Source organism: Anomaloglossus baeobatrachus, chromosome 5, assembly GCF_048569485.1.
Source record: "Anomaloglossus baeobatrachus isolate aAnoBae1 chromosome 5, aAnoBae1.hap1, whole genome shotgun sequence".
Classification (NCBI taxonomy): domain Eukaryota; kingdom Metazoa; phylum Chordata; class Amphibia; order Anura; family Aromobatidae; genus Anomaloglossus; species Anomaloglossus baeobatrachus.
Genome location: NC_134357.1, coordinates 377,191,809 through 377,219,497, shown reverse-complemented (window position 1 = coordinate 377,219,497; position 27,689 = coordinate 377,191,809). Strand labels below are relative to the sequence as shown.

The 27,689-nt window shown below is 43.5% G+C and overlaps 1 protein-coding gene across 2 annotated transcripts in view; it reads right to left on the bottom strand.

The window, feature by feature from the left end:
- Nucleotides 1-1,898: 1,898 nt before the first annotated feature.
- Nucleotides 1,899-27,689, bottom strand: part of ZNF385C (zinc finger protein 385C) — a 509,180-nt gene continuing 483,389 nt past the window's right edge. For both annotated transcript variants that reach the window (XM_075350020.1, XM_075350021.1), the window contains 3 exons: nt 24,102-24,289; nt 13,034-13,132; nt 1,899-12,634 (listed from right to left, as the gene is read on the bottom strand). In XM_075350020.1, coding sequence (XP_075206135.1) covers nt 12,410-12,634; nt 13,034-13,132; nt 24,102-24,289 — 512 coding nt within the window. In that variant the 3' untranslated portion in view covers nt 1,899-12,409. The remainder of the gene's footprint in view (nt 12,635-13,033; nt 13,133-24,101; nt 24,290-27,689) is intronic.

The following is a 27,689-nucleotide window of genomic DNA, read 5'->3' as shown; positions in this document are numbered from 1 at the left end:
TGGTCGCATAGAAGCACTCAGATTAGGAAAATGGGAAAATACAGTGCGCTTATTTTCAAGCATTGTACAAGGACCAGAATTTAGAATCTGTATTTATTAGATATCAGGCACTCCCACATATTTTCCCTTGGTGATCTCAGATAAGGGCTGGTCAATGGGATTCAACTCAGGTCATAAAAATTATGGGCTACCCAATCTTCAGGATATCAGCCCCACTAGAGGTCCTAGGTGGAAGATATTAATTCTATATTTCCTAACATAATTTTAGCTTGCCATACATAGGAAGCATGGCATATATAAACCCATCCATCTAACCAATATTAATTCAGAGCTGATGCACAGCAATACAAGAACATACATTTCATTTCCCTAGGATCACAATGTTGAAAATGTGTCTCCCATAACTATAGAACCTACGCCTGTCACAATAGAAAAATATTCATAACCGGAATCCGATGCCATTCTGTCTACGATCATTCTTTTGAACTGAGAAAGGGTGATTCACACAGGAGCCAAAAGTCATCTCCGATCCTCTTGTTCAAACTTTGTAGGCTTTCCATCAGACAAATCAGTTCAATTACCTGTTCACACCAAGGGGTGCTAGCTGATCAGGAGTCAGATGTAGTTAAAGGTACCGTCACACTAAGCGACGCTCCAGCGATCCCACCAGCAACCTGACCTGGCAGGGATCGCTGGAGCGTCGCTACACGGGTTGCTGGTGAGCTGTTACACAGGCAGATCTCACCAGCAACCAGTGACCAGCCCCCAGCCAGCAGCGACGCGTGGAAGCGATGCTGCGCTTGGTAAGTAAGGTAAATATCGGGTAACCAACCCGATATTTACCTTGGGTACCAGCGCACACCGCTTAGCGCTGGCTCCCTGCACTCCTAGCCAGAGTACACATCGGGTTAATTACCCGATGTGTAGTCTGGCTATGTGTGCAGGGAGCAGGGAGCCGCCACTGACAGCGTGAGAGCGGCGGACGCTGGTAACGAAAGTAAATATCGGGTAACCAAGGAAAGGGCTTCTTGGTTACCCGATGTTTACCGTGGTTACCAGCGTCCGCAGAAGCCGGCTCCCTGCTCACTGCACATTCAGTTGTTGCTCTCTCGCTGTCACACACAGAGATGACACACAGCGGGAGAGCAACAACTAAAAAATGGTCCAGGACATTCAGCAACAACCAGCGACCTCACAGCAGGGGCCAGGTTGTTGCTGGATGTCACACACAGCAACATCGCTAGCAAGTCGTGCCTCAGCAGCGATGTTGCTAGCGATGTTGCTTAGTGAGATGTGGCCTTTAGAGTGCTAGCTCTTGTTTCCTTTGCAAGTTATGATGAAGCGATGCAGCTTTATCGATTGGTTCTATGTTACCATTACGTTATGACGATCTGCAAAAGCTAAAGTGAAGTTAAGCAGGTCCAGAACTGTAGTAGTCAAAGTTAATATAACTAAGTGTTAAAAGGAAACCGTAGCGACTCTACATTTGGCACAATGGACTAGATTCTATATTTCAAGCTGTCTGTGAGTTGTAGTTTGCTTGCATAAAGTAAACTGGCTCTAGGATGCAAGCATAGCCATTACAACTGCTAAATACAGCATCCCACTGTGACTCAGTGGTAACTCATTGCCTACACTATAGGGTGACTTGGTGACGTAGACAAAGACCATCATAATCATTAATTCTGTCCTTCCCACTGCAGGACACGGATGAAAGGGACAGCTGTTCCTTGCGGATGCTCATTCTTCCTTAAGGCCAAACGGAGTCATTCTGATAAAGTAGTAATAAATGTAAGAGGCACACTTCGCAATGATGAAAGCCGGCTGATAGACCAGCTGTGAAGGAACATCTCGTGTCGACAGATTGTATCTTCTAAGAAATAATGCACTAACACAGATTTCTTATCAAATATTTCTTTTATTTATATCTTCATTTGTCTGGGTACATCCAAAAATATTCAATAAACAGTCGCCTAAGTCTGGAAGGAAGAGTAGGAAAAATGGGTCACTCAAACAGTATTGCTGTAAAATGTAGACAGCAGACCTAGGTAACCTTTCCACTGGGAACAACTGCCATGGAGAGCCACCTGAAGCAAGGCATGATGATATCATGGCTGCCACTGTCCTGGTGCTGACCAAAGCCCAAACCACTGGGAAGCCAATACTGGACTGACAAAAGCTCTACGTTGTGAGAGGCTTGGTGGATGAACATGACCTACACATCCTGGAAGCATTATTAACCCAACTGATACTAGGCGTTACAGGTCAGGGACTCATTGTGCTTATGTAGAAAAAACTAGATTACAGACAAAACTACACAAAACCTTAAAATGCCCAGCAAGGTGTACAGACGACCACTTGGCTCATGGAAAGGCTCTGAGGTGTGACATAAGCTCAAGGGGAGGTCAACGTTTTAGTCCACGACTTGACCTTCAAAGTTGATTGCATATAGCCAAACCCTATTTGCTATCAGTGAACTTTTGATTTCACTGCTGGGCCATTTTAGGCAAAAACTTCAACCAGTCAACTACAATATAGAACTTTTCCACATGTCAGAATATGTTTACATATATTCAATCTTTGAGACACAACACTATGAACAAACAGGACTGGACAATCTCCTGGATGACAATGCCATGCTATAAAGTGCTCCATTTGGACTAATGACTTGTGTTATCCCATTTAGAAATAAAGCTAAAAAAAGGCAATTGACTATAAATTGAATTTTTATACACTTGTATGGCATTTATGGTTAAATGGACAACTATTTACCACACTTTGAAACATGTTTTGTGCCAATCTTAGGTTATGTTCACATGGTGTTTCTAAAGGACGCTTTACACGCAATGACATCGCTAACGAGGTGTCATTGGGGTCACGGAATTCGTGACGCACATCCGGCCTCGTTAGTGTCGTCGTTGCGTGTGACACGTACGAGCGACCGCCAACGATCAAAAATACTCACCTAATCGTTGATCGTTGACACGTCGTTCAAATCCCAAATGTCGTTGCTGCTTTTGAATGCAGGTTGTTCGTCGTTCCTGAGGCAGCACACGTTGCTACGTGTGACACCCCAGGAACAACGAACAGCACCGTACCTGCGTCCTCCAGCAATGAGGTGGGCGTGTCTTTCATGCGGCTGCTCTCCGCCCCTCTGCTTCTATTGTACGCTTGCCGTATGATGTTGCTGTGACGCCGCACAAACAACCCCCTTAGAAAAGAGGCTGTTCGTCGGCCACAGCGACGTCGCTGGGAAGGTAAGTCCGTGTGACGGGTACTAGCGATATTGTGTGCCACGGGCAGCGATTTGCCCGTGACGCACAAACGATGGGGGCGGGTGCGATCGGTAGCGATGTCGCTGCGTGTAAAGTGGCCTTTAGAGTTAATTCTCTCCAAAATCATCCCCCAAAAAATAGTTAAAAAATGATTCATTTCTATTGGGAAATTAATTTTGCTGTTCATATGAGGCTTTTGTTTTACGTTTTTCTTACCTGAAAAGATTTTGAAAAAAACATGCTGGGAAAAATATAGAGATGTATTACACCACGTAGAAGCAGATCCTTAAGGAAACCTCTCCAAATTATGCAGTGCCCAATCAAAAGACTACAAAGAATGTTTCAGGAAAAAAAAAAAAAAAACTATTCCAAAACTCTTCAAAACCACTTTAGACCCGCAACACACATCCGTTTTTTTTGTACGTGTGCGGTACGTATTTGCACGTACCGGAGACACGGAGACCCATGTTATTCAATGGTAGATGGCACACACACATAAAATCACACGGAACGTGTGTCCGTGTGGCAAGTACGTGTGTGCGCTTTTCTACACGGACGACATGTCCGTTTTTGGCTGGCAGCACGCAGGCACGGACCCGCTTTTGGCTATGGGTCCGTGCCTGCACGGACCGCACACGGAGTATGTCCATGTTCAGCACGTATCGTCCGTGTCCGTTTTTCATCACCAAATCTGAAACACTTGTTTCCAATCTATCAGGTCAATTGAAAGCAAACAACAACACCAGGATCTCATGATGAATGATTAAAATCGTTAATTGGGTAAGAATGCGGGCCTTTAAAAACGGACAGCACACGTACGTATTTTATGTCAATACGGACATTCCACATGCACACACGGCTCGCATACGCCATCACACGGATGCCATACGTACCGGAGAAACGCCCCTAAAAAACAAAACACGGACCCAAAAAACGTACCGTAAGACACGTACGTTTTTTTTAGGCCTTAGTAAAACAAAAGTTCTCCCATAAAGGATGCAGTTTCTCATTGAAAAACTCTTAGGCTATGTGCGCACGTGTGCGTAATTCATGCAGTTACGCTGCGCTTTGTAGTGCAGCGTAACTGCATGCGTCCTGCGTCCCCTGCACAATCTGTAGAGATTGTGCAGGGGCCGTGCGCACGTGGCATATTAGAACGCAGCGCTTCAGCTGCTGCCCGAATCGCTGCGTTCTAAGAAGTGACATGTCACTTCTTCCGTGCGCTTTGCCGGCAGCCCCTGCTCTGTCTATGGCAGGAGCTGCAGGCAGAGCGCACGTTCTCGCCGGCACCATGCGCTTCAGAACGGAGCTTTTATGTGCCGTGCAGAGCGCACACGTGCGCACATAGCCTTAGATTTGAGTACCTCAAAAAACTCTGTATGAAGAAAGCCTAAAGGCCCCGTTACACGCTACGATTTATCTGACGATCTCAGTAGCGATGTAACACGGCCAGATCATAGTTACGATTTGCCGAGATCGCACATAGGTCGTTTAGTAGCGATCACATGTACACATCTCACAAACGACGCAACATCGTTCAGTGATATATTGTTTGACCAAGGCGGTCGTGTGGATGTTGTTTGTCGTTGGCAGGGTGTCAAACGTACCAATATGTCTCCTGCGATCCAAACAACGAACAATATTTTGAAACTGAACGACGTGTCAACGATCAACGATTTTCATCCTATTTGCGATTGCTCGGAGTCGAACGTAGGTGTCACACGCAACGACGTCGCTAACGATGACGGAAGTGCGTCACGGAAACAGTGACCCCAACGACAAATCGTCAGATAAATCGTAGCGTGTAACGGGGCCTTAAGTCTCCTGTATTGCTGTAAATTTTAATGTGCCATTTAAATTGTATTAAAAGGGGTTGGCTACCACTAGGACAACGTCTTCTCATTCCATGTTTCCCTTTATTAAAATAAAAAAAGTTTATACTCCTCTCCGGTGGTGGCGCGGTTCTAGCAGTGTACGGGGTTGCCTTCGCATGGCTCTCGTGAGGTTGTGAAGTCACGCAAGCCCCACAACCAATCAGTGCAGTCTTCTCTCTCTCCGCCTTCGAACGAATGCGTTATTCAGCAGGAAGTGAGAACTTCGGCTTCTGCACACTTCCTGTTGATTTCTTCTGCATATGAAGGCAAGAAGAGAGAAAACCTGCGGTCATTGGTTACGGATCTCGCATCCTCATGTGATCCCCAGGAATGCAAGCACAGACATTGCTGGAACCACGCCACCACCGGAGAGGAGTATAAACCTTTTTTATTTTAATAGGAGAAAACGTGCAATGAGAAGGGGGTGTCCTAATAGTGGGCAATGCCTTCAAAGAGTAAATATTGTTTTAATTTTTACCCCCTTCCCCCATGCATAAGTCAATATTAGAGGTGAAAATAAGAAACTTTGTAATATATCTTATTAGAGAAATCCACTTCTTTCTCATCCTGGACTGATAATTCATTCTTAATTCACTAAATACAGATTTTCCCATTACTGACATAGGGATTACATTTGTTCCTCATAAAAATGTATGGAGAACTATAACTTGTTTCAGGGGAACTTGCAGCAGAATGTCTATGTCTGCCTCTAGCACCTCCTTCCCCCTCTCCTGCTCCATAGAACTTCATGAGCAGCAACTGTCATTTCCTATAAAAGCAACGGGAAAATCTGTCTTGAAATAAATCTGTCAGCAGGTTTTTGCTATGTAATCTGAAGACAGGATGATGTAGGAGTTGAGACACTGAATTCATAGATGTCACTTATTAAGCTTTGTCCTGTTGTTTACTTGCAATGAAGGTTTTATCACCAAGTGCAGGGCCGATCCCTGCTTTGGGGCCGCTCACTCTGGTGACTCACCTTTGATATTATGATTGCCAACCCCAGACTAGAGGAGCTCAGGAGCAGCAGGAGGCAAAGGCTGAGCTTCTCCTCTCTTGCTCTGTAGCAGCACAGAAGTCTCCACCAGTGGGACAGGGAGTCGGTAGTGAGAACGGGAGGACTAAGCTAAAAGTGTAGGTGTCTCTTTGTTTTAGTGGCGGTGAGTGAGGGAGGTCAAATAGAAATGAGTGTGTATAATATGCATCCGGTGAAACTGTGTATAGTGATAGCCTAGCCTATACACATCACTGCATATTACACACAGCTCTGCTATGCACAGGTTACATGCACTCACACCTCTGCTGCCACTACAAATGCAGAAAGTCTATATATATGGCCCTTAGGGTATGTGCCCACAAACAGGACTCACTGGGTTCAGAACGCAGCAGGTCCTGACCTGCGGGGCCGCGCCTCTCCTCCGCAGGAGAACGCAGGAGATTGCAGCTGCTCGTACCCACGATCAGGGTTCAGTGCGCTGTGGTCTCCTACGTTCTCCTGCGGAGGATGCATGCAAATCCGCAGCAAATAATTGACATGCTGCGGTCTGGAAATATGCACACAGGTCAGTGTTTGCTGCAGAAAAAACAAGCACAGTGGGCACGGGATTTCAAGAAATCCATCCACTGCTTGTACTGTACAACGCTGCATTTTGGACGCAGCGAAAACATGCTACATCCAAAACGCTACAAACACTGATCGTGGGCACACAGCCTTACACAATACATTCACCTTCACAGCTGTTATATCTGCTTACCCACAGCTCTGTTCACATTACTTCATTATATATCTAATGGTAGAGGAGTTATCAAGACTAAAATGAACTTCTTGTTGTCACTCTAAGTGGTTGAAGATTGCCAGATTGTATCAGTGTGCAATGCACATGACACTACTCCTTGTGTGGATAGGTGGACACAGGACCACATGTATGTAATTTGCATACGTGACACATGGTGACTATTTATGTGGCTTCTCTGAAATGACATACATGCGGTCACAGGGAATATATGGAAATCATCTTCACAGCATGCACTTTCACAATCTGCAGGCAACTAGAGTGAGTGCAGACTTTTCACTTCAGCCTAGACATTCACTATCATATATTCAGCCACTACTTATGAGATATGGTGACAAAATCAAATTCAGCCTCTGTCACTGAGCTGGATAAAAATGCTGAACACAATAGCAGAGTATTCTACATTATTGCGTTCTGTACAATGCCTGGCCTCATGATACAAACCCAACTGACCACATCGTAGTCTATGGGATCCCATGGTGTCACTGGTATATGACTTGTACAGGATCCCAAACAACTGAATTAAAATCAGCAGTATGAAAATACACTTATCAAATCATTTTTGACAAATTGAATGCCATGTGAAACCATGACCCTCAAAATAAACTATTAAAATTGTTGTCTAAATAGGCCATGATTTAGTAGCTGTTTGCTATACTGGTCAGCAGCACACACCATATTTTCACTGTGCTGTTGACCTGCAGTTTCACTATCTAGAAACGTATAATTACAGAAGTGGGCCTATGTGCTTTCAAATATCAGAGCTGAATTTTGGTCCGAGTCTGGCTCTGAACATGTGAACACTGCTAGGAATACAGGGCCTGTGAGCAGTTGTCACACCACACCCCTTCCTCTGATAAGCAGCTTTCTGTCAATAGACAATGTATACAGAAAGCAGATGTATTGGTGGGATTAGCTTTCTGAGCTCTGTTACATGCTAGATCTAAAAACTCAGATTGTGTCACAACTGCTGCACCCGGTAACCTAAGTGATCTTCTGTTGGAATCAGGGTCTCTTTTCCTACAATATGCGGCTCTCAGATGAGATAGCAAAGACCTGATGACAGATTCCCTTTAACTAAATATACGGTAGATTTTACCCAATAATTCAGAATGAAAGATTAATCCAGAAGGAAAAAGAATCAGCTTTATCTTATAAATAATATTACAAAGTTGATATTTTCATGGGTACATTATTTCTGAAATAAAATTTAAATGACAATAACTCTTTAATACTTCAAGCTGAAACAAAAAATTTGTGGGCTGGATAAATTAGGAACTCCTTATCATTTAGTGATATCTTTACAAAATCTATTTGTATTTAAGAGCCCCTAAATAAAGTCAATACATAGTCATGGCCGAAAGGGTTTGTACCCTTGAAATTGTTCCAGGTAATGAAGTATTTCTCTGAGAAAGTTATTGCAATTACACGTTTTCTTACCGTATATACGTTTATTTCCCTTGTGTGTATTGGAACAACACAAAAAAGGGAGAAAAATAGGCAAATTGGACATAATTTCACACAAACTGGGATTTTGGACCACTCTTCCTTTGCACACTGCTGTCTCTTATATTTGAAGGCTGCTTCCCACTTCAATTTTAAGATCTCTCCACAGGTATTCAATGGGATTTAGACCCTGTCTCATTGCTGCCACTTCTGAAGTCGCCAACACTTTGTTTCCATCCATTTCTGGGGACTTCTTGAAATATTTTTGGGGTTATTGACCTGCTGGAAGTCTTACGATCTAGGACACATTTCAGCTTTCTGACACTGGGCACTACATTGTGACCCAAAATCATTTGATAATATTCAGATTTCCTAATTCCTTGAACAGAGTCAAGGCACCCAGTGCCAGAGGCAGCAAAACAAACCTAAAACATATTTGAACCTCCACCATATTTGACTTTAGGTACTGTGTTCTTTTCCTTGTCGGCCTCATTCAGTTCATGTCAGCTCTATCTTGGTCTCACCTGTCCACAAAAGGCTTTCCCAGAAAGATTTTGGCTTACTCATGTACATTTTGGCAAACTGCAGTCTAGTTTTTTATATTTCTGTGTCAGCAGTAGCATCCTTCTGGGTCTCCTGTCATAGCATTTTGTTTCATTCAAATGTAGACAGATAGTTTACGCTGACATTGATGTACCCTAAGCCTGCAGGACAGCTAGAATTTCTTTGGAACTTGATTGGGGCTGCTATTCCACCATCCATCTATCCTGCGTTGCAACTTTCATAATTTTCTCTGCTGCCCATGTGCAGGAAGATTAGCTACTGTGCCATGAGTTGTACACTTCTTGATTATGTTGTGCACCATAGACAAAGGAACATCGAGATCTCTGGAGATGGACTTGTAACCTAAAAATTGTTGATATTTTTCAACAATTTTGGCTCTCAGTCCTCAGACAGTTCTCTTCTCCTTTCTGTACTCCATGCTTAGTGTGTCACACACAATGCAAAGATTGAGTCAGCTTCTCAAACTTTTTACTAGTTTCAGGTGTGATTTTCATATTGCCCACACCTGTTTAATGCCACATGTGAGTTTCACCGACCATCACATGCTTGAAACAAAGTTATTTACCCACAATTTTGGAAAGGTGGCAACAATTTTGTCCAGCCCATTTGTGGAGTTTTGTGCGAAATTAAGTTCAATTTCCCTCTTTTTTTCAGTTGTTTTGTATTATTCCAATATAAGAAATAAACGTGTGTGACAAAATGTGTAATTGCAATAATATTCTGGGAGAAATACTTTATTTTCTGGAACAATTTCAAGAGTGCCAACACTTTCGGCCATGACTGTATAAGAATGTATAGACTTCTAATGATCAGCAGTCTATGTGCAAAATATATAAAACCAAAAAGCAAGTCTTTTGATGTGTGTAAGGCTATCACAATAGGGACTATTTTCCATACATGTAAGTTTACCCAGACTACACAGTGCCTTCTAAGTCAAATAAGGTCTGGCATCTCTCCAGGCGGCCCTGGTGCTGGCACTAGACTTGAACACTAATATCAAGATGGAGATAGTTTTGCAATGGACAATAAAAAAAGCACAAAAAAATGACACCATAAATCAAGTATCATAGTTCCTCTAGCTACAAGACTTAAAAAAACCAAATAAATAAAATGAAGTAAAGAAATATTAAACTATAATCTAGATGAAAAAAGAGAGTCGAAAACTAATACTTCAATCTTTGTATCATCATTTGCTCCAAGAGCTTGAAGTATTTCCACCACCATAGTGTGGGACAGATGGGCACTTTTGGAATTTTAGATTTACATATTTTGTAGTTTTTGTTAATACACTTATGTATTTTAAAAGCTGTGAATTCTCCATGACATAAAAATAAATAATTTAAAGCAGTTGTATCAAGATATCAACTTTTCACCTATCGACAGGAAAGATGATAAGTTTGGGATTGCTGGGGTCTGGTCATTGGGACCTCAACTGATCGCTAGAATAGAGTGGATCGGCAGCTGAACCTTGAACAGTGCCACTTCATCTGTTGTCTTACTCAGTACCTCCTTTCTCATAATCAATGGGGTTCCCAGCAGTAGGAGCCCCAGCAATCAGACACAAATCTCCTATCAATCTTGTAATCTTAGTACTATATGTTTAATTTAAAATAATCTAAGTGTGTAATACTACAAGGTTCTTAAATGAAGTCTCCATGCCTATGGATATAATATATACTGTGTTAATTCTTTTTTTTAAATATTTGGAAATAAAGCATTTTCCAACAGCATAAATACAACTCAGAATTTTATATTGCACGTGTTTTCTGCTCCGGCCCTGAAACATTTGCAGAATTGTTGGCGCCACCTAAAGAGATTAATTTGTCTTCGCTTAGATGTATAATTACTATAATCTGTATAGCAGCAAACCCAACAAAAGGTAAAATGATTGATCCCCGTGGCTTGTGTTATAAAATCTTCACCCTCCCCCCCAACCTCTATATGCGGAGGGAGCCAAATGGCTTTCAGTAAAGCAGCTTATATTGTTCTACACAAAAGCACTTCGGACTTAAAATATGCAAAATTCTAAAACTAAGTGAGACCCCTGTTGGGAGTCAATGTGAGGTACACAAGAGTAGTTACTTTTCAGAGGCAGCACAGATCTGTTTGTCAATGCCACAAAAGCACTAGAATGAACTTCCCATTTTTGGACTTATCACCTATATTGTGTTGGGGAAGTGTTTTATGGATGTGTCATCCATTCTCTAGTATTGGTAGATTGTACTTTGAAAAAAAATTTATAATTTGTGTCATTTTCCACCAGGCCAGTAATAATTTCGGTTGTTGGTTGGTTCTGTAATCATCCAAGTTTGGTTTAGTAGAAGCAAAGGAGGTCCAGGTGTTGTAGCTATAAAATGAGTTAAATTGGCCTCTACTTCTATCCCTTCGTTCACGTTAGACGTGAAAAGCTTAGAATTTTTTTATTTACACCCTGTGTTTTTTCACCAAAGCCTGTATATCATATCTTATATCATTGCACAAATATGGATGGATCACGATGGACCATATGAGATAAGTAGTAGGCTTTACTTTTTACTTAGTTCCATGATTTTAGTATGCGTTATGAACCGGCTCTATCAGAGGGGATTACTACTATGTTTAATACTATGAGATTCATCCTGTAATGTTCGTACGTGCTGATATATATCATTTTTTAATATCATACAATATGATGAATGAGCAAATACTGATATTTATATAGTTTTTATGCTTATATTGATGACTTAGCTCATTTGGATCACAGTTTGGTATTTGACTATATATCGAGCCAGTGCAGAAGTGTTTACTATAAACTAAATTAAAAATCTTCCAAGTAATTAATATTCGGCCTTTGTGCTGACATTTTGTACCTCTAGCTTCTCCTAAATACTTAGTATTTAGTACAAGGTTATTTGATTATTAAAGTTATGGATTACTTTGAATGAGTAGCCAGTTCTGTTTTTCTGTTTTCTATATCGGGGTCTAAGGATGGTATGAGGCACCCTGCATGGGAATATGTGAAAAAAATCACAGTGTGGGCCATCTGGAACTATGACACCTTCACCTTGGTTATACTCCTATCAGTTTGTTCTAGGCCTTACTGGCAGATTACATGATAACTCCATTAACCAAAACAATGTTATTGCTATTAGTTCCCCATGTGATCACTCTTCTGACCCACCAGGGAGATTCGGGCCTATTTCTCACAATTTCCTGTTGGCCCCAGTGAAGAAGACCACTTCCACTGCCACCATCAACAGAAGCAGTCTGACATGGGCAACTATGGCTGTCCATCCTAGTCTGTTAGCAGTATGGCTTGGATAGCTAACTCCAATGTCCAAGATGGTGGATGTGCTTTGGATTATGAGCGAAGCAACAATGATAAATATTTTGATGCCACTTGGGAGAGGCAGCCTTGTGGTCATTACAGCTTCACCTTTATAATGTTCTCTTTGTAGTCCTTCAAGTTTATGGCAGGCTAATAAGGAGCAAACATAATGGGTGCTGGAGAAGGCCGCAAAGCAGGTGGGGGGCTTCGGAAAAAAGCTGGTCCCAGAAAGGGGGTCTGGAAAAGAGCAGCAGCCGTGGCAGGACGAAGAGTAAGAGGACTTGGAAGCGTGCAGACAGCTGTTGGTGTAAGGGGGCTTGGAAGAAATCGAGCGGCCAAAGTCTTGGTCAACTGTTTATGGAGAGCAAGTCTGGTCTGTAAAAACATAAAATAATATTCTTAAGTGAAACACAACTACAAGACTAAATGTTTCCTCTTATTTTACCTAATATGTGCCCTGCTTAATATTGACAAACAGACATTTAGTTGAATTATTGAGGTGAATACTGGCCGCCAAAAAGCAAATTTGTCAGATGCAATGGACTTCTCATACAAAGCCTCCTTTTTGGCACTTTAGCAAACCAAATATCTGTGACGAGTTGCAGAACACCAGAAGAGCCATTGAAGCCACGATCATCTTTTTCATGTTGTTGCAACAAAGTTGAAATCATTGTATTTTCTTTTGTAAGGTAGTGATGGGTTCTCTCACCTTGAAGGCCCCTAGGGTATATTCTATATTATTCCACAATCTAGATCAACCGTAGCCATACTTACCACCAATGCAGCGTTCTTCTGCAACTTGCTAAATGGGCTGTATTTAGGTTTTGGAGGCTTTCCAGCTAGTCTGTCTTTATGTCGTCTGCTGCTCATGTGCTGAGAAAACAAAAGAAAGGGCTTGTATGATTCTTACAGGGTCCAAGAGATTACAAAAATTGGTGATTTAATGTCCCCCTTAGAATCAGAACTGTAGTATAACTAAAAAAAGGGGTGTCTGGCTTACAAAATCCATTTCAAATACTTTATTAACGATTTTTAAGGTAATTGACATTTATTAGTGATTCTCCACTTACCAGCTTGTAATTGTACAATCAGGCAGAAGGTAAACATGACAAAGGTGAAAATTAAAGATAATACAATTGGTCAATCATATCTTTTTTTAATTATTAATATTTATTTATAGAGCACCATTGATCCCATGGTGCTGTACATGAAAAGGGGCTACATATGAAATACATATAGAAGTTACAGTAGACAGACTGATACAAAGGGAAGAGGACCCTGCCCTCGCGTTACGTTCTATAGGATATTGGGGAAGAGACAGGTGGTGAGGCGGTGGGGTCATTGGAAAATATAGGCATTTCTGAACACATATGAGTTTTCAAGTTCTGTTTGAAGCTTGCAAATCTAGTAGATAAACTGATGTGTTAAGGCATCAAATTCCAGAAGACAGGGGATATTTGGGTGAAGTCTTGGACGCGGATGAGGAGCGAATCAGTGTGGAGGTGAGAAGAAGATCTTGGGGGGACCGGAGATTATGTGTTGGAGTGTAGCAGGAGACTAGTTTGGAGATGGGGAGACAGATTATGGATAGCTTTGTAGGCCAGTGTTAGGTCTCATGAGCATGTAACTGCTGAAAATTCTGCAGCGATTTGACAGCACATGTGCGCTTCAAATCGCTGCAGAAACACTGCATAATGGATGCAGTTTTTCTGTACAAAAAAGCCGATTTCATGCGCTATGGCTGCTGCTCCCACCATAGACAGAGTGGGAGCTGCATCCATAGAGCACAGAATAATTGACATGCTCATTTTATGAACGCACGGATTTGGGTCAAAATGTTAGCATTCAAATTGCTGCGTTCATAAAAGCAACGTGCGAACGTCTCATGCACAATCTTCATAGATTGCGCAGGGGACGCAGGACGCATGCATTTACGCTGCAGTGCAATACGCAGCGTAAATGCATGCAATTACGCAACGTGCGCATGAGCCCTTAGTATTTCGAAGTGAATATGATGGAGAATTGGGAGCCAATGGAGGGATTTGCAGAGGGGAGAGGTGGGGAAGTAGTGAGGAGTAAGGTGAATCAGTAGGACAGCAGAGTTAAGGATAGACTGGAGGGGTGACAGAGTATTAGGAGGAAGGCCACAGAGGAGGATGTTGCAGAAATCGAGGTGGAAGATTATGAGGGCATACACTAGCATTTTTGTGGATTGAGAATTGAGGAAAGGAAGTATTCTTGAAGTATGTTTTAGTTGAAGGTGGCAGGAGGTGGTGAGGGGTTTGATGTATGGTATGAAGGACAAGGCAGAGTTGAGTGTTACTCCAAGGAAGTGGACTTCGGGTATTGGGGAGAGCATGACGTTATTTATTGTAATAGATACTGTAGATCAGGTAGGGAACATAGGTGAGATGGTTTGCCCTTCAGTTTCCTCAATTTATACTGCGCAGAATTCACTCTAGATAAGTCTGCAGGTTTTCTTTGCTTAATTGCTGGTTTTGAACCTACGGGTGTTTGTGTTTTTTTCTCCATTTAGTTCTGTATTTGATTTCTTGTATGTGAGGATCTGGCTCTCTGCTATTTTGGGAGGGCAGTTCCTACAGCAAGAAAGGGAGTTTCTCCCTGTTCTGATTTGGATTATTTGCACTTTAGAATATTATTTGTTCTGTGATTTTTTTTCTTCCCATTATATCTGAAGTTCTGTTCAAAGTGTCTGGCACAAGAGTACCTGATATATTGGGGGAAGACTGTGTGGTCTTAGGGCCTTTTCTCCATCAGGAGTTTGGTATTTTTTGCAGGTTTTTTTGCTGGCTGCAATCAGTTATCTTTCGTGTCCTGTTGTATCAAGTAGTCAGGCCTCACCTTTGCTAATCTATATTTTCTATCTTTTTTTGTTTTTTCCTGATTAATGGGATTTTTTGTGATCATCCATGGTTACTAGATCATAACAGTATCACCGGTCACACAAAAAAAGGTACTCAAAAGAAGGAATTTTTTTTTTTTCTGTATATTTTTCCTCTTATTCTTTGGGTTCCGTGGAATATCTTTTGCTGGCATGGATATTAACCAGTTGTCTGATCGTGTTGAGCATCTGGCTTCTGAGGTTCAGGGTATATCGGCTTATCTTAGACAGACTCCTGTTGTAGAGCCTAAAATTTCCATTCCTGAATTGTGCTCGGGAAATAGGTCTAAATTCCTGAACTTAAAAAATAATTGCAAATCATTTTTTGCCTTAAGACCTAAGTCCTCAGGGAGGACTTAGGTCTTAAGGCAGCAGGTGCAGCAGGTTAGGATTATCATCTCCTTGTTGCGCGGTGATCCTCAGAACTGGGCCTTTTCCTTGGTTCCTGGTGATCCGATTCTTGCTGATGTGGATTCCTTTTTTTCAGGCCCTGGGATTCTTGTATGACGAACCTAATGTTGTGGATGAAGCTGAGAAGGCCTTGTTGGCATTGGTCCAGGGTCAGGATTCTGCTGAATTTTTTGTCAGAAGTTCAGAAAGTGGGCGGTCCTTACCAAATGGAATGATGATGCTCTTGTGGCACTTTATCGGAAGGGTCTTGCAGATACTTTGAAAGATGTTATGGTGGGGGGGTTTCCTATCCCTTCGGGTCTCGATGCCTCAAGGACCTTTAACCATTCAGATTGACAGACGTTTACGAGAGCACAAAACAATACGTGCAGATGTATTGCTTGCGGAACAGTCTTTGGAAGCTATGCAGTGTGATAGGTTTCTCTCTAATGCTGATTGGCAGGGTTTTAGACGGAGAAACAAGTTGTGTTTCTATTGTATGCTTCTCACACTATCTCTGTCTTCCCTAAACGAGAAAAGAGATTTGCTCGTTCATTTACTGTGGGTACTGTGCAACCTAAATTTCTTTTGTCAGTCTCTTTAATTTGCTCGCTATCCTCGTTTTCTGCTATGGCTTTTCTTGATTCAGAGGCTGCCCTGAACTTAATGGATTTTGGGTTTGCTAAATGTTGTGGCTTTCCCATGGTACCTTTGCAAACTCTTATTCCTTTGAGGGGCATTTATGCTACTCCCTTAGCTGAGAATAAACCCCAATTTTGGACCCAGGTGACTATGACGGTTGCACCGACTCATCAGGAGAATTGTAAATTTTTGGTACTACATAACTTGCATGATATTTTGGTACTGGGATTCCCTTGGCTGCAGATCCATAATCCAGTTCTAGTTTGGAGATCCTTGTCTGTGGTTGGTTGGGGTTGTCAATGTGTGCATAATGACCTTTCTGTGTTGTCTATTTCTGATCAGACACATGATGTACCTGAATATTTGTCGGACTTCCTTGATGTGTTTAATGAGACTGGATCTGATTCCTTGCCTCCCCATAGGGAGTGTGATTGTGTCATTTAATTAGTGCCAGGTTTCAAATTTCCTAAGGGACGGATTTTCAATTTGTCTGTGCCTGAACATGATGCTATGCGAACTTATATTAAGGAGTCATTGGAAAAAGGTCATATTAGACCATCATCTTCACCCCTGGGTGCTGGTTTTTTCTTTGTGTCCAAGAAGGATGGGTCATTGAGACCTTGTATTGACTATCGCCTCCTTAATAAAATCACTGCTAAATATCAGTATCCTTTGTCCCTGATGTCAGATCTGTTTTCCAGAGTTAAGGGGGCTAAATGGTTTACTAAACTTGATCTTCAGGGGGCGAACAATCTCATCCGAATTAAGGAGGGTGATGAATGGAAGATGGCTTTTAATACCCCTGAGGGGCATTTTGAGTACCTAGTGATGCCTTTTGGGCTCATTAAAGCCACCTCTGTCTTCCAGTCATTCATGAATGATATTTTCCGGGAACTAATTGGTAAATTTCTGATCTTCTATTTGGATGATATTTTGATTTTTTCTGATGATTGGAACTCTCATGTTGAGCAAGTTCGGACTGTTTTTCAGGTACTTAAGAACAATGCAGTGTACGTTAAGGGGTCAAAATGTCTCTTTGGCGTACAAAAAAATTCCTTTTTGGGGTTTATTTTGTCCCCGTCTTCTATTGAAATGGATCCGGTCAAGATTCAGGCTATTCATGACTGGGTTCAGCCTACTTCTTTGAAATCCCTTCAAAAATTTTTGGGTTTTGCAAATTTCTACCGTAAATTTATAGACAATTTCTCTAGTATTGTTAAGCTTTTAACGGATCTGACCAAAAAGGGAGCTGATTGGACTCAAAAGGCCATTATGGCCTTCCAGGAGCTTAAATAGAGGTTCACTTATGCCCCAGTCCTGCAGCAACCTGATGTTTCTCTTCCATTTCAAGTGGAGATACATGCCTCAGAGATTGGAGCAGGAGCTGTTTTGTTTAAAAGAGATTGTAAAACTTCCAACTAAGGCCTTTTGCCTTCTTCTCTTGGAAATTTTCTCCATCTGAACAAAACTATGATGTGGGTAATCGTGAATTATTGACTGTGAAGAGGGCTTTTGAAGAATGGAGACATTGGTTGGAGGGGGCTAGACATCAAATTGTGGTGCTCACTGATCATAGGAATCTGACCTACCTTGAATCTGCCAAGAGACTGAATCCTAGGCAAGCCAGGTAGGCTCTATTTTTTACGCATTTTTATTTTGTGGTCTCTTTTCTACCGGGCACCAAGAATATTAAAGCAGATGCCCTCTCTAGAAGTTTCTTTGCTGATTCTCTTGATGTTGCTGAGCCATCTATCATCCTGAATGAAGGTGTGCTCCTCTCTGCCATTTTGCCCATTTGAGGTTAATACTTCAGAGATTTTAGGGGGAAAAACCTGAGAGATGTCCTGTGGGGAAACTGTATGTTCCTGATCAATGGAGGAGTAGAGTTATATCCCAGATTCATTGTTCCGTATCGGCTGGTCATCCTGGGATTTTTGGTACTAGGGATCTAGTGAGTAGGTCTTTTTGGTGGCCTTATTTATCTTGGGATGTCAGGAGTTTTGTGCAATTTTGTGGGGTTTGTTCTAGATCCAAGCCTTGTTGCTCACGTTCTAGTGGGTTGTTATTTCCATTGCCTGTACCCAAGAGACCTTGGACTCATATCGGTATGGATTTTATTTCGGATCTTCCTATCTCTCAGAGGATGATGGTTATTTGGGTTATTTATGATAGATTTTCTAAGATGGTCCATTTGGTACCATTGCCTAAGTTGCCGTCTTCATTAGAGTTGGTGCCCTTGTTTTTTCAACAGGTGGTTCGGTTACATATTCCTAAGAATATTGTGTCAGACAGAGGAGTTTAGTTTGTGTCCAGATTTTGGAGAGCATTTTCTTCTAAATTAGGAATTGGGCTGTCTTTTTCTTCTGCGTTTCATCCTCAGACCAATGGTCAGGCTGAGAGAGCAAACCAGACCTTGGAAACCTATTTGAGGTGTTTTGTATCTGCTAATCAGGATGACTGGGTTTCGATTTTGTCATTGGCAGAGTTTGCTCTCAATAATAAGGCTAGCTCTGCTACTTTGATATCTCCGTTTTTCTGCAACTTTGGGTTTCATCCCAAGTTTTCTTCAGGGCATGTTGAGGAGTTGATTCTGTGGTGGAGAGAATGCAGAAGATTTGGGGTCAAGTAGTGCACAAATTGTTTCAGTCCCAGGAGAATGCATAAAGGTTTGCCAACCGACGTAGGACTGTAGGTCTCCGGTTTAAAGTGGGGGACATAATTTGGTTGTCCTCCAAAAATATTCTTATGAGAGTTTCTTCTCCTAAATTTAAAGGGGTTGTCCGACATTAGCTTAACAAAAATGTTTGAGTTTATCTGTGCTGTATTGTCATATAAATCACACCTACATTGTTATTTTTTGTTTTCTAACTTTTGTTCCTCTTGAATTATACCTTTATTCTCTGCAGCTTCTTGTTTACATTCAGCTCTAGCAAACTGACCACTTCCTGTGCAAAACCTCCCAGTCACAGCTGTCACCGCCCAGCCTCAGTGTCCAGCCCCACCCCAGTGTCCAGCCGCACCCTCTGCCCGCCCCCTGCACACATTCCCTGTCAGTATATTCTTCCCCAGCACCTGACCTGGTATCACTACAGCATTGCAAATAACAGCCCCACATCGGACTCTGCACCGTACACGCACACACATGGCTCTGCACCGTACATGCACACACATGGCTCTGCACACGCACACATATGGCTCTGTACCTCACACGCACACATATGGCTCTGCACCGTACACGCACACACATGGCTCTGCACCGTACACGCACACACATGGCTCTGCACCGTACACGCACACACATGGCTCTGCACCGTAAACGCACACACATGGCTCTGCACCGTACACGCACACACATGGCTCTGCACCGTAAACGCACACACATGGCTCTGCACCGTAAACGCACACACATAGCTCTGCACCGTACACGCACACACATGGCTCTGCACCGTACACGCACACACATGGCTCTGCACACGCACACACATGGCTCTGCACCTCACACGCACACATATGGCTCTGTACCTCACACGCACACATATGGCTCTGCACCGTACACGCACACACATGGCTCTGCACCGTACACGCACACACATGGCTCTGCACCGTACACGCATGGCTCTGCACCGTAAACGCACACACATGGCTCTGCACCGTAAACGCACACACATGGCTCTGCACCGTAAACGCACACACATGGCTCTGCACACGCACACATATGGCTCTGTACCGCACACATATGGCTCTGTACCGCACACACACACATATGGCTCTGTACCGCACACGCACACACATGGCTCTGCACCGTAAACGCACACACATGGCTCTGCACCGTACACGCACACACATGGCTCTGCACCGTAAACGCACACACATGGCTCTGCACCGTACACGCACACACATGACTCTGCACCGCACACGCACACACATGGCTCTGCACCGTACACGCACACACATGGCTCTGCACCGTACACGCACACACATGGCTCTGCACCGTAAACGCACACACATGGCTCTGCACCGTACACGCACACACATGGCTCTGCACCGCACACACATGGCTCTGCACCGTACACACATGGCTCTGCACCGTACACGCACACACATGGCTCTGCACACGCACACATATGGCTCTGAACCTCACACGCACACATATGGCTCTGCACCGTACACGCACACACATGGCTCTGCACCGTACACGCACACACATGGCTCTGCACCGTAAACGCACACACATGGCTCTGCACCGTACACGCACACACATGGCTCTGCACCGTAAACGCACACACATGGCTCTGCACCGTAAACGCACACACATGGCTCTGCACCGTACACGCACACACATGGCTCTGCACCGCACACGCACACACATGGCTCTGCACCGTAAACGCACACACATGGCTCTGCACCGTACACGCACACACATGGCTCTGCACCGTAAACGCACACACATGGCTCTGCACCGTACACGCACACACATGACTCTGCACCGCACACGCACACACATGGCTCTGCACCGTACACGCACACACATGGCTCTGCACCGTACACGCACACACATGGCTCTGCACCGTACACGCACACACATGGCTCTGCACCGTACACGCACACACATGGCTCTGCACCGTACACGCACACACATGGCTCTGCACCGTAAACGCACACACATGGCTCTGCACCGTACACGCACACACATGGCTCTGCACCGCACACACATGGCTCTGCACCGTACACACATGGCTCTGCACCGTACACGCACACACATGGCTCTGCACCGTAAACGCACACACATGGCTCTGCACCGTACACGCACACACATGGCTCTGCACCGTAAACGCACACACAGGGCTCTGCACACGCACACATATGGCTCTGCCAGCCCCCCCATCCCCATCCCCATAGGGAACACATGTGGAGTACATACTCACCTGTCCTCGGTCCCCGCCGCTCCTGCACGTTCGTGCGCTGTCTGTGCTCTGTTCAGCACAGTAGTGACGTCACCGCTGTGCTGCAGATTGCACAGACAGCCGGAGGGACAGTGATGAGAAGCAGCGCTGCGCTGCTTCTCATCAGCACTTTCAAATGTACCGGCATCGGTGATCTGTGATGCCGGTACATTTGAATGTGCGATCCTGGGCAGGGGGCCCGGTGCTGGAGCTGATACCATGGCAGCTGCCGCCAGGCCCCGCCCCCAGGTCACGGACCCCCACAGCAGTGCAGGGGGAGGTTACTGGAGGTGCGGGGGAATGTGTGGGAAGGTGCAGGGAATGGGGGCGGTGACTCCTCGCACTGTAGACACCCAGCAGGGAGGTGACATGCTGCTCCACATTTGCATGTCAACATGGCCCTGCCCATGTAGACGTGCAAAGACCGGAAGCAGCAAAATCGCGGCAGGAGCGGTCACATGACCGCTCTGAGCCGGGGGAGAGGGGCTGACAGCGGGGCAGGTAAGTGGTCTCTATCTACTTACCTGCCCCAATGTAGCCCAATAGGGAAATAAAAAAAAAAAGTCAAAGAAGCCGGATAACCCCTTTAAGCCAAGATTGATTGGGCCTTATAAGATTTTGGAGATTATTAATCCTGTATCTTTTCATTTGGCTCTTCCTGAGTCTTTTAAAAGACAATGTTTTCATAAGTCTTTGTTAAAAAACATGTAGAACCAGCAGGGGCGCCTCCTGCCCCTGTATTGGTAGAAGGGGATTTAGAGTATAAAGTAAAGAAAAATGTGGATTCCCTTAAAAGACGAAAGCTTCAGTACCTTGTTAAGTGGAAGGGTTATGGTCAGGAGGACAATTCTTGGGGTTTTGCTTCTGACATTCACGCTGACAGATTGGTTTGTGCCTTTCATCATGCCCATCCTGACAGACATAGTGGCTCTGGTGAGGGTTCAGTGACCCCTCCACAACGGGGGGGTGCTGTTGTTAATGTCATCTGAGTGGGTGCTGGTGTGGAGCTCCCTTTGGTGGCCAGGAATGGAAATGAAGCTGAGTCTGAATCTGTGACTCAAACAGGTGTTGGAATTAATTAGGAATCTAGGAAGTCCTATTGCAGACCAGCCTAGTGTATTTAGGAGAGCAGTTTCTGCTTGGCTGCTGCCGGTGATAAATGTTTTCTTCTGCCTCTGAAGATGGCTTGGAGTTTGTCTTTCAGTTTCCTCAATTTATCCTGCACCAGAATTCACTCTAGATAAGTCTGCAGGTTTTCTTTGCTTAATTGCTGTTTTTGCACCTACAGGTGTTTGTGTTTTTTTTCTCTATTTAGTTCTGTGTTTGTTTTTTTGTATGTGAGGATCTGGCTCTGTGCTATTTTTGGAGGGCAGTTCCTTCAGCAAGAAAGGGAGTTTTCTCCCTGTTCTGATTTGGATTATTTGCACTTTAGAATATTATTTGTTCTGTGATTTTGTTTCTTCCCATTATATCTACAGTTCTGCTCAAAGTGTCTGGCACAAGAGTACCTGATATAGTGGGGAAAGACCGTGTGGTCTTAGGGCCTTTTTTTATCAGGAGTTTGGTATTTTTTGCAGGGCTTTTTGCTGGCCGCAATCAGTTATCTTTACTGTCCTGTTGTATCTAGTAGTCGGGCCTCACCTTTGCTAATCTATATTTTCTGTGTATTGTGTTTTCTTACATCATCGTCGTTACATGTTGGGGGCTTGCTATTCCTTTGGGGACTGCTCCGAGGCAAATTAGGATTCCTCAGTTCTATCTTTGATGTGTAGCAAGTTTCTCCGGCAGTGACGAAGTGTCTAGGTTTGTTAGGAACATCCCACTGCTACGTCTAGTGTTGTCCGATAGATAGGGGATTGCAGTCAGCTTAGTTTCCAACTACTCTTGTGGTTTTTGTTTTTCCTGATTAATGGGATTTTTTGTGATCGTCCAAGGTTACCAGATCATAACATTGTAGGTTGTCAAAGAAATAGTTAGATGAGACGTGGGAGGAAAGTTGAGCTTGGACGTGCTGTTTGTGGAGTTTGCGAATGGTAGCAGCAATATGGGCCGATAGCTGGTAGTAGAGGTCTGATCGATTGAAGGTTTCTTTAGGATGGGTGTGATTGTTACATGTTTGAAAGTAGGAAGGAAGATATCAGAGGTTAACGATAGGTTGAAAAGATGGGTAAAGGCTGGGATAAGAATAGTAGTGACATTAGGGAGGAGGTGGGATGAGATGGGGTCAAGTGTGCAGGCGTTGAGGTGCGATTTCGAGAGAAGATGTGCAAGCTCTCCTTCAGTGATGAGGGGAGGACGTTTATGGGGGAGGGGTAGTGGTCTGTTATATGAACGGGTTGCGGTGATTGAGTAGAAAAGACTTGCCTTGTTTGGTCGATCCTGTCTTTGAAATATGTGGCAAAGTCTTCTGCGGAGATGAGGGAGGTTGGTGGGGGCAGTGGTGGGTGGAGGAGGGAGTTAAAAGTATTGAATAACTATTTTGGGGTTGAGGGATAAAGAAGATACAAGAATTCTGAAGTAACCCTGTTTAGCAGAGGTGAGGGCTGAATGAAATGTGTGAATTGCTTTTTTGAATGCGGTGAAGTCTATATCTTCTATGTCCCAATTGTGAATACACCAAAGCAATGGATGTAAGGGTGCTTTCACACTATTTATTAGGAATGCTTATTCATAATAACGATTTCCTGATAATCAGCCATTGTAAGCAGACTGACGTTTACCTGACAAATAAGCAAAATGCTCATTTAATGAGTTGATTAACATTTAAGCTTCCTTAAAAATCAATGTTCTCAACAGGACATCCAGCCCAGTGTAAGCAGTACATGTGCTTCCAAGAACCATGATGGCCTATGTGCACAGAATGATCTACTACAGATCACTCTTTGCACATCAGAAGCATGGTCAGCCTGTCTAACCAAGCTATTGTATGTGATTTAGTGTCCAAAAGAAATAATGCAGACCTCACCTGTTTGAGCTGGGTTTCGGAATTGACATGGATCTCACAAACAGGACAGTGAAAGGCTTTATTCTGGATGCCAATGCTGGTCTTGTTGCCAATCCGTTTAGGCTTTCGGGTAGCACGGCTCAGCGCTTTGCCCCTTCCCCTTCTTGGGTGCGTGCTCTGTCCTTCTAGAATGGATTTGTGCTTGGCGCCTTCAAAAAGACATATACCATTTTATACATGTGTATGTACATACATATATATGTAGATAAAAATAGTTGGCATTCTTCTGTTGAACTGAGGTTCTGAAGGAAGGCACAAATGCTGGGCCGTACGGGCGCCATGCTCCTTTACCAAAAGAAACTCCGTGTACAAGTGTGACTTTGGGTGAGGTGCATGACACATACTGTTTTTTTTTCAGATTGATGCCCATCACCTCGCTACTGGTTCTCTTCGTAGACAAAATAGTGACACATGCAATACCAGAGTTCTTGGCAACCAAACTTGTTCAGTTTACTCTTCACACCATTATGGCAGACATGGTCTCAACTTTTCCTGGTTCTATTTCTACTGTTTCTGGGGTACTCTTCTTCAACCTGTCCCCTGCTATCTTTGTCCTCATCCTCAAGCTGCTAGGTCTGTGTCTCTGTGTCTCCGTTCCCCCTCTTCCTTAGAGCTGCATCTGCTATTGCGCCCCAATGGCTCTCTAGTCGCATGACTCTCTTAAGCCGCCGGAGTGAGCTGTGGGCTCCGGACCTCTTGAGGTTAACTCAGGGATCCTTAACTGGTCCTTACACCATGACCATGTCTTTTCTTATTTGAACCCTATCCAGAATTGGCATAGGTCAAAGCCAATCCCGCTAACCCTGCCTTTTGCCAACTGTCACTCCTCCCTTCCGTTGACTCAACCCTATCTGATCAACATCTACTCCAGGATGTGTCTGCCACTACTTTGACCCAGCCACTATATGGCCCCCTATCACAGTCCTATGTGCCAACCCAGCTCTGCTACTTACAACATTAGAATTCACATCTGCATTTACTTTAAAAAAAAAATACTAATGAAAATGGCCTGGACAAAAATGGTGGTACCCCTACAAAGATTGAAAACAATATGACTATAGGGATATGTGAAACTAAGATGTGTCCTGTAATTAGCATCACAGTTGTCTACAAACTTGTAATCAGTCAGTGTTCCTATTTGAAGGGTGAAAAGTAATCACTGTGCTGTTTGGTATCGGGATGTATTCCAGAGTGAGCATGGACCAAAGATAGCTACAGAGAGAGTTGTCTCATGAGATTAGAACGAAAATTATTGACAGACATGTTAAAGGTAAAGGTTATAAGACCATCTCCAAACAGCTCGACTACAGTTGCACATATTATTCATATATCTATATGACTGTAGTCAACCTTCCTGGATGTGGCTGTAAGAGGAAAATTGATTAAGAATTAAAGAGACTTAAAATACAAATGGTAACAAAAGAGTCTAGAACAACTTCCAAAGAGGATTAAGGCCATGTCTCACTAAGCGACATCGCTAGCGACATCGCTGCTGAGTCACGGTTTTGGTGATGCAACAGCGATCTTGCTAGCGATGTCGCTGTGTGTGACATTCAGCAACCACCTGGCCCCTGCTGTGAGGTCGCCGGTCGTTGCTGAATGTCCTGGACCATTTTCTTCAAAGGCAATGTCCTGCTGGGCAGGACGCATCGCTGTGTTTGACACTGTGTGACAGGGTCCCAATGACAGCAGAGATCGTTATACAGGTCGCTACTGCGACCTGTATCGTTACTGAGTCGTTGGTAAGGTCTGACTGTGTGACATCTCACCAGCGACCTCTCAGCGACTTACCAGCGATCCTTATCAGGGCGCATCGTTTTCGGGATTGCTGGTAAGTCGCTAAATGTGACAAGGGCTTTAGAGTTGAACTCCAAGGTCAAGGTGCGACAGTGTTAGATCTCACCTTTTATCACTGTCTTAGTAAACTTAGTAAAAGAGGACCGAGGAGGTAAGCACAATTGAAAGCAAATTATAAAAGGTAAGACTAGACTTTGCCAAAATGCATATTGACAAGCCATCAAGCTTCTAAGAGAATATCAATTGAACAGAAGTGATGAAACTGAAGCTTTTTGGCATGTTACAACATATCACAGGGTGTATTGAATCTGTACAGGATACAATGAAATCTCAAGACTGTCAAGGCAGTCTGGTGCAAAATGTGCTGCCCAGTGTCAGAAAACATTGTCTAAATTGAATGTCATGAGCCATCCAACAAGATAATGACCCAAACCACATACCTTAAAACACCCAAGAATGGCTAAGAACAAAGTATGGGACTACCCTAAAGTGGCTTCTATGAGCCTTGATCTAAATCCTATTGAACATTTGTGGAAAGAGCTGAAACATGCCGTCTGGAAAAGGTACCCTTCATACTAGAGACGGCTGGAACAGTTTACTCATAAGGAGTGGGCCAAAATACCTGTTGACAGGTGCAGACGTCTCCACAAGAGTAACAAAAATTGTTTGTTTGCAGTGATTGCCTCAAAATGATGTGCAACAAAATATTATGTTAAGTGAGCCATTATTTTTGTCCAGGTCATTTTCAGAATTTTTTTCCTTTTTTCACATTTTTCTGTTGACCACAATTTAAAAGCAACATCTAATTTTCCTAGTTGATATTCTGTAAATTTAAATTGAAAATTACTTTTGTCATTTTCATGTTATTTCAGTGACCATTCTGTGTTTTTTTTTAACTACAAAGGGAACCTGTTAAGTCCCCAAATGTTATTAACCAGCTGATATGGGGTTAATCTGCAAGTTAATAGTATTCCAAAGCTCTGCGGCCTTCTCACTGAAAGCCCAGCTACTGGGAGCAAATTAACTTTATTCCTCAGGGCAGTCTCCATCTTTCTGTCACAGAGGTGCAGCCAGCACGGCTGGTACGGCTTCAGTCATTGCACAGAAAAAAATGAGCATCGGTTGTAACCATGCGCCTGGACTGACTGACAGCCCTCTCAGCACTGATACACTGTTGAGTCAGTTGTCAGTCAGTGCTGGGGTGGGGTTACAGGCGTAGCTCGCTATGAACTGACCAATGTCTGAAGCTGCTCTGGCCGCACTTCTATGACTGACAGCTGAAGGCTGCTGGGAGGAATAAATTTAGTTTCCTCCCAGTAGAATTGCTTTCCGTGCGGCGGCCACTCAGCTTCAGATCACTATTGATCCAATATCTGTACTGTATAAACACTCCTCAACACTGAAACTGCAACAAAAGAAAAGTAATAGAATTATGATCACAGGTTAGACATGTTAATGATATGGAAATGATGAAAAAATGGAAACAATTTTCAAAACATCTAAATTTATTCAGTATAGAGTATGACATCTATGAGCAGAAATCCTGACACGTACATACCTTGGCTGCTATCAATAAGATTATTAGGGGTTGTCTGAGGATTGTTTGGCGATATTTAACACACTTAGGCAAGCAAACATCAAATTCTACTGCTGGCTGCTCCCTCGGCAACCGCCATGGATCAATGACGTCCTAGATGTGCTCAATGGGATATATATGTATGTGTGTGTATGTGTATAAATATATATATATCT